Consider the following 8,313-nt stretch of genomic DNA (forward strand, 5'->3'; position numbering starts at 1 on the left):
TTTTGAGATTTGGCTATTGCTTCAGGAACGATGATTGGCATGGAAGGCCCCTACTGCGACATCTTTGCGAATATAAGCTTTCTATATCCATTTTCCTCGTGTGAGTAGGGCGATATCTACCAACCGTCCTTAGCAAATAGCAAGTTCCCGGGAGACTTTTTATAGGCGTGTAAGGAAATAAGGGAATGATTTGTACAGATTTTATGAACCTTTAAATTTTTTTAAAGTCTTTATTACTTTTACTGGATCTTTGTATGTATGTATGTACATTAGACTGCATCACTCCCAATACAAAAAAAAGAGGTACTGTATTTCCTTTGGAATTATAAAATCTATTATATTTTAAGACTTCTTCCAAAATATTTCGGAAAAATATTAAGCTTTACGTGAGCTGGACCGATTTGAAAATACCTCCAAAATTGGAGTTTTTTTATGAATAAAAAGAGTTTCTTAAAGATGTTTTTGAAAAAAAACCTATCAAATGACAAAACGGTTTAAACTTAAACAATTTGCATAGAAATATTAAAAAAAAATGTTAAAAAATTTTTAACGGATTCGTAATAGAGATTTTTGATGTTATTTCTTAATTTGTTTCAAAGATTGGTATAAGAAAAACTTAAATAATTGAACCTGAACTGTTCCGATTTAGACCTGTGAGGTATCACTGGAAAAATATTTTCTCACCCTTTTTATATCTTTGCTAATGAACTCATTCAAAGGATGAAAAAGAACGGTAGGATGAACGAGTGTCAGTCCAAATTGAATTAAAATTTGTCGGTATTTGAAAAAAATTGGGACCTGAATGAGTTTGTTTTGCACAGATATAAAAAACAAATGGAAAAATACCTTCCTTTTTGGTTGCTGTTGTTTCCGACAGGGTGGGTGTATGATGTATTATGGAACGAATTTCCGTCATCCCTTGTCAAATTTGGTTTGGAGACAATACCTTTTTACTGATACCCCACAAGTCTAATTCGGAATAGTTTTGGCCCAGTTATTAAAGTTTTCGTAAATCAATCTTTGCAAAATTAAAAAAAAACAGCATCAAATATCTCATAATAACGCGTCCCTTGAAAAGATGTTGAAATATATTTATGCAGATTTTTCAAGATTCATCTGTTTTGTCATCTGAGGGGACTTTTTTCAAAAAGTTCTTTAAGAAACTATTTTTATTCATAAAAAAANTCATAAAAAAACTTCACTTTTTTAGGTATTTTCTAATTGGTCCAGCTCACGTAAATCTTAACATATTGCGGAAAAATTTTGGTGCACGTCTTCAAATGTAATAAAATATTTAGCCCCGGCGGAAAAACCGCAACTTTTTTTGGATGATGCAGTCTAATGTACATGTACATTTTATAAATGAAAAATCTTACACTCCATGTTCTCATTTACTAGTGGAAACAAAAATTAACATCTTAATTCAAATTTATTATTTTCTTATATTATATACATACATATATTTATGTAATCTAAATTCTCGCTCATGATAAGAAAAATCATTTTCAATTCGAATATTAGTAAATTCGCGTGACAGCATTTTTAATCTGTTCGCTTTTTTACTTTTTCCATTATCATTTCCGCAGCAAGTGACAATTGGCATACACTCGGGCGAAGTGGTGACCGGCGTTATCGGTAATCGCGTGCCACGCTACTGTCTCTTTGGCAATACGGTGAATCTGACAAGTCGCACGGAGACCACAGGAGTGCCAGGCTGCATTAATGTCAGCGAGGAAACTTATCGGTGAGTGACACACAGTGATTTTCTTATTTTTTCATTTAATCTAAAATGTAATCCATGCATTACATACATACTACTTTTAAGCTTACTTACTTACATACATACTTAATAGATAAACCTATTTCAAGCGAAACGAGAATAATACAATTACACACAATGCTGGCTATTTACTTATTTAGTTGTTGAGCTGCAACGAGCAGCAAACTGATGTAGAAAGATAAGTCTTTGGAAAATGCCAAAGGTTTGCAGCCACTAGTCCATGGAGATCTATTTTATTCGCCTGGTTGTTGACTTGTTTGTAGATTATTGTGTTGAACACAACTTGCAACTGAAAATTCGTTATATGTACATATTAAGTTAAAAAGTTGTTCGCCATTTTTTACTCAATTTTGTTTATGAACAGCTGTTGTTCATCAATTTTTAAACTACATAAGCACATGTGTACACATATGTAGGTGTATGGTATATAGGCAAAGCTAATCTTTCGTTTACATACAAAAGTTTGGTTAGCAAACTGCAAACCAACGAGCTATTCACTACTAAGCTACCGAGCTAGACAAAATGTTGCCAATTTTGTAGGTAAGTATGTATTAGTGTTTATCTGTTACTGCATACATATGTATGTATAGCGTTACAGCTTATGCAGTTAGTTACATGCATATAGTGTATATATATATTTGGCAGTTTATGTAGTTCACTGCATTTCATACTTACACACATACTTTTTATATTTGTTTTGAGAATGTTGGCTAGCTAAGCTGGCGTTCAATGCATTCGCTGACCTTGACTTCAATATCACAGTTTTCGCTGTTGCTGTTGCTGTTGCTATAGGTATTTGCGTCGGCGTTGGTGTTGTTGGCGCCGCTACTGCACTGCATCGTCACGCCGTCATCGTCGTTGCTGTCGTTGCTGTCACTGCTGCAACTGGCACTATCTGTGGCATTCAGCTGCACCTGCGTTGAACTGATAATGTCTACCACTACGGGCCTCTCCAACACAGCTACCAAACCGTTTCGATTTTCCGTCTCTAACTGCTCTTCCACAACTTCCGCTGAATCTTCTTCAAACACTGTTGCCAAATCGCCTACCACTATTATTGATTGCTGTTCGTTTGGCGGTTCGCCGCCATCCACCAATAGACTCTCGTCCACTTCAACGCCCACTTCTATATCCACTGAAGACTGCTCCTCATCCTTGGACACAGCAAAATGTACACGCTTCTTGGCACCATTGACGCCACCACAATAGGCTTGTAGCTTTTCTAACGCTGCATTATTTTCGGCATCGTTCTCTTTCTGTGGCCCTTCGAGCTCTTCCATAAGGTCGATATAGCGCTGTAGGCGTCGTGGCAGCCGCAAAGTATCGATGCCGCCGGGTAGTTGGCAATTTTGGCGCAGTAAGTCACGTATGCGGCATCTGCAACATGTTGACAAAAAAATTTAGTTCTTAAGAGAGCTTAGTATTTATTGATATGGAAGTGAAACATTTGTTAAGCTTTACAAAAAAAGTGAAAGCAATGGGTATTGCAAAGTTCAGTGGTAATAATAAAGTACAAAATAAAAGGAAAACAGTTGGCGCGCGTTTTGTCGCTTTTTGTATGGGCAAAGCGGAAAATATTATACGTACATATGTAGGTATGCATTTAGAAGAATCGCCGCCAAAATCTCGCGCCTTACAGTTTTTCACTAAAACTTTGAAAAAAGTTTACAAAGTTTCTCTCCACCCCATTTGTATTTAAGGCCTTGCATACTCGTGCTCAATAAGTACAAAAATTTTTAGCCTTTGAAGTAATACCTGCCTACATACAAATGTATGTATTTGATTTAGATGGTAAAAATAAGAAAAACTCTATGAAACAGTATGAAGCGCTGTTGACAAATATTTAGAAAGTTTGGCAAAGTCCAAATGTAAAAAACAACGGTATAATAGAAACTGACAAAGCATTGTATATTAAATTCTGTGTACTCCTAAAGAAGTTGATCACTCGGTAAAGGAGAATATTAAAAGTTTTTCTTTTAGTAGGTAAGTTCGTAATGCTGGAAGAAGCTCAATATTCAGTTGCCGAGTTTATTTATAATCCGCAAAAAATTCGAGTAAATTGAATTTATGTGTTGTTTAAACTATTAATGACACTTACAAATTCTTTCACGCTTTTTTATTTATGCATTTAAATCTTTTCCTATTGTCCCTACTTTGAGAACTCTTGTACTGAGTGTAGGGTTTAGACTACTAAAACTCGATTAAAGAGCAATGGACTTTAAACATTTGATGGCAAAAATATTTTTGTAGTATATTTTTAGTTTTAGTTCTGTATTAGATAGTTATTATTTCTACAAAGAGCATTAAATTAAAAAAAAATATGCAAAGATTTATTTAATTAAACATTATGCGACATTGTGGCATCAGACGCATTATTGATAGAGTTTTTTTATTTATTTTTAAAACTGCAACAACAGTACAACAGATGGCATTAGAATACACATTTTTTTCAAACATTTTCGGTCCTTTATCCAGTGAGCAAAAATGTAGAAATAGAAATTCCCAAAATTTTTAATTTCCACTATTTTTCCATAACGTCGAAACGCCTTGACTAATTTCGAAAAGTTAATTAAACATAAATGGTAATTCTTAGAAACAAAATTGTTATGCCAGTTTTGTATAAACAATTGCATGTTCTACACTTTAGTCTAACCTATTTTAATTAGTAATCTTACCGTTTGGCTGAACAGTGAAAAGAAAAAATCCGACCATGAATAACTTTTTTCACATGTGGGATCAATGGAGACCTTTGACATTTGATTTCTAATAGTGTTCGCAAAATTCTTACCAATTTTCAATTTAGTGCGAATTATTACAACCTTGAATGTTTAACTGGAGTGAGCTATAAAATATGTATATAAGTCGATTTAACTGAAACAAATGGGATTTTTTAAGGGAATGCGAGTGTTTTTTAATGGGGTTAGCGAGAAAAATTTGCCTTTTTGAAATAATTTTATACACATTCTAAAATTATGAGAAAAATTATAAAAATTGTTTACTCAATTGGCTAAAAGAATAAAGAAAAATTTGGATTCCATATAAGTCGGCTCATTAAAAGTGCATATCTATGTATTTAATACGTGAAGGAATTTTTTGTTCAGGTCATCAAATCCGTTCGCACAAATTTCAAAAGTGAGTTTTCAAATTTACAATTTTCAAAAGAAAAATACGTTAAAAATATTCAGACATATACATTTCTTAAAAACATTAATATTTATAGATGTACAAGTTATACTTTTTTTTGGAAAAGAGGTGGAAACTTTCCAAAATTTCATAAGTAATATTAAAATGTGGGTGTCTAGTATTAACATTCAGAATTTTTTTGAGGTATTTGAAGAGGCTTGCCTCCGGTTAAAAAAGTTAAATTTAATAAATTAAGCGAATTGTTAAAAGATGAGTATCAATCGAAATGATATTTATTTCTTAACATATTTGTAGGGGAGTTTCCACGTGTTTACAAAATCAAATTCAATTAAATGCATCAGTTAATTAAAATAGGTATCATAAATTCAGACGAAAGAGGATAAAAAAGAGTTTAGTTTGAAAATATTATAAAAAAGGGTTGCCACCTCTTTGAAAAGTCGAAACTATTTAAGATATACACATGCTAAATGAAATACTAAAACAAGTATATGAGTGTCAACCAAAAGAGTTTTAAAATAACTTTAGTCTGAAAATATTTTTGATTAGGGTTGCCACCTATTCGAAAAACAAAATCTACCAAACTATGTCCATATACTATATATATATATATGTTTATACATAATACGCGAAAAAAATTACTCATATTAAGTGATCTAAAAAAATCAGTCATATGGGACCTTATGAAGGTTCAACAAGTCCGCTAAAAACTTTTTAATAGTGTCGATGTTGAATCGTAATCAGCAACTTTGTAGCGTTTCAGATAGTGAGTTTTAAGAAAATGTAACGACTTAAAAAATATGTGCAATATATTGGACCTGCTATTTTCAATTTTAAGACCTAATACTTCAAATAAAGCTTTCATAGTTTAGCCAACTCTTTCCACTGATGTGCATTGCACAGAGGGTAATATTAAGTCTGATTTTCTTATAAAGCCCAATTGACCACATTTGGGCTAAATTTTGTTGAGCCGTTAGGATGGCTGTTCCTTTTTAAAATGGCTGAGATGTCACATTTTCGCAGTATTCAAATATGTTTGATCACAATATTCGACTTTTGAATATTTCATTCACTAGCATGTTTTCCATGGAAGAGTGTTTTTCCTCTCTTAATAATGACATAAATACAACAGAAAAGCATTATAAAAGAAGCAATCTCAATTGAAAGCGGACCATACATATACGCTAACCTCAAAGCTTGCGCGGAAATTTTAGATTTTTTAACCAATTTTCGCATTTCAGTCAAATACAGTGAATATTAGTTAATGTCTAATAACTGCGCTTCTTTTAAATTTCATAAAAATTTTAACCAATTTACGCTGAAGTCCTTTTAAGTTTTACCAGATTTAATACATACATAAGTACATATGTCCGGGGTANCAATTTACGCTGAAGTCCTTTTAAGTTTTACCAGATTTAATACATACATACGTACATATGTCCGGGGTATCTTTTCTTTTCGAATTCCTTATAACTAACATTGGCATATGGTAATTTTCGTACGAGAAATATTTATCCTCTTTTCAATGGCAATATTTACTATCACTTCTCATGAAAACTGGCAAAACCAATTTTCGCTTTGGTTTCTTATTCTAACACACAACCACAATTCAAATAAAAATATATAATTGAAATCGATGTTTGGAGTGTACCGGTGTTCTNGGTTTCTTATTCTAACACACAACCACAATTCAAATAAAAATATATAATTGCAATCGATGTTTGGAGTGTATCGGTGTTCTTTTTTTTTGTGCGGCAATTTGTCATTTTATACGATCCAATTGCCCCAAATTGCCGTTCAAATTGCCAGTCAAATAGCATTCCTCGTTATGTTTGTCCGGCTGTAAGGTCTTCTGCCCGCATTTCTTTTTTTTTTTTTGTTTTTTTCTTACGAAATTCATAGCCTAACCTGAATATGTCATACGAAATTTATGATAGGACCTTTTANTTTTTTTTTTTTTTGTTTTTTTCTTACGACATTCATAGCCTAACCTGAATATGTCATACGAAATTTATGATAGGACCTTTTGACATAGCACAGAGTGAAAATAATATTTTTCATAAGAAATTCATGGACACTTGGCAGCAAAAATATTTTTGTGATGCTTGGCTGCATAAAATTTGTTAGCTGTATGGAAAAAATGTTGTTGTCAAATTAATTTTAAGCCACCAGAGAGCCAGAAATATTGTTGGTCACTACAAGCTATTTCTTTTTAATTAAAATTTCTCATAAAATCACCTCAAACTCTAAAATAACATTTTGAATCAAATTTTTATTAAGACGGAAAATGAAATTGTGTGGCCAGATCGTATCCTTAAATATTAAATTTAGCAATTTAATTTGTAATTTCCGACAAAGCTATCGTGCTAGAAATTATTCTACTTGGCTTGTGGCAAGCGACAAGATAAATATCTCGGCAGGCGCCTACTTACCTACATATTGAGTGCCGCTAGCTAAGCTTTAAGAATGAAGATAAATATATATGTATGTATGCATCAGGGTTGTTGCGAATATTCGCATTCGCATTCGCAACCGCGGAGCTTCCGCATTAGTTTTAACATTCGCATTCGCTTTCGCATTCGCAATAATCAATGCGGATCTTTTGCGAATGCGAATATTGAAGGAACCGAAAATAACAGTTTTTTTACCAGTTAAACTTGGTCAAATATTTTTTATTCCCAATTAAAAAGTCTTTTCCGGATAATAAACAAACCGCTTATCCAAATTAAACAAGTTTGGTACCAAATGAAGGAAATGTCTAAACGAGCAAAGCAACCCATTGAAAAAAAAAATTCAACAAAAAATGTTAATTAATTACCATAGAACAAACCTTGGGTCTGGTATATGAATATCTTTAGTATTAAATGATAAAAAAATACAAATAGGNCTTTTATTTCGGAATAAAAAATATTAGGCCAAGTTTAACTGGTAAAAAATAACTGTTATTTTCGTTCCCTGGAATATTGTGCAATTGCACTGATAAAGCGTATATCTGACCAGTCACAGAAGAAAGGATTAAACATGAATTACAAAAACTAAAATCGAAAAACGCTGTTGACGTTACAGGCTCTCCAAATTCAGAAACAACCAAAAGAATGAGAATGAAGAATTCTTTGGAAAACAACAGTGTTTAAACCACGATCTTGCCATGATACAAGATTGAAGATGGAAGTCAGGAGGATACACCCGACATTTGCAGCCCGATGCAATTCTCAATGAAGAATTATTGCACCGCAATAAAAAAAATAAATACAATTGAAAGATCTCTCAACTGGTGCAGCGTCAAANCCCTTTAAAAACTTTTTATTGAATACAATATTCCAATTTTTAAATTCAAACCCTTAAAAAAAATTATTAAAAATTACTAACCTTTCCATTTTTATTTAAATAAA

The 8,313-nt window shown here is 32.5% G+C and overlaps 2 protein-coding genes across 4 annotated transcripts in view; one reads left to right on the forward strand and one right to left on the reverse strand.

Annotated features, from left to right (window-relative positions):
• The window catches only part of LOC108368317 (guanylate cyclase soluble subunit beta-1-like), a 6,857-nt gene extending 5,096 nt beyond the window's left edge, over positions 1 to 1,761 (forward strand). The window contains exon 2 of the mRNA XM_017623163.1: positions 1,587 to 1,761. Coding sequence (XP_017478652.1) covers positions 1,587 to 1,748 — 162 coding nt within the window. The 3' untranslated portion in view covers positions 1,749 to 1,761. The remainder of the gene's footprint in view (positions 1 to 1,586) is intronic.
• stops (SOCS domain-containing protein stops) overlaps positions 1,411 to 8,313 on the reverse strand; it is a 50,492-nt gene continuing 43,589 nt past the window's right edge. The window contains exons 9-11 of one of the 3 annotated variants that reach the window (XR_001848350.1): positions 2,456 to 3,157; positions 1,839 to 2,069; positions 1,411 to 1,784 (exon numbers count right to left, since the gene is read on the reverse strand). Coding sequence is in view for 2 of the 3 variants with exons in the window: in XM_017623161.1 (XP_017478650.1) it covers positions 2,491 to 3,157 (667 nt within the window). In the remaining variant the exon portion in view is untranslated. Of the gene's footprint in view, positions 2,070 to 2,455; positions 3,158 to 8,313 lie in introns of all 3 variants that reach the window. The other 2 variants (XM_017623161.1, XM_017623162.1) reach the window with 2 other exon arrangements.

The sequence above is a fragment of the Rhagoletis zephyria genome, unplaced genomic scaffold (genome assembly GCF_001687245.7).
Source record: "Rhagoletis zephyria isolate East Lansing unplaced genomic scaffold, Rhagoletis_zephyria_1.1 Rzeph_scaffold_03066, whole genome shotgun sequence".
In the NCBI taxonomy this organism is placed as follows: domain Eukaryota; kingdom Metazoa; phylum Arthropoda; class Insecta; order Diptera; family Tephritidae; genus Rhagoletis; species Rhagoletis zephyria.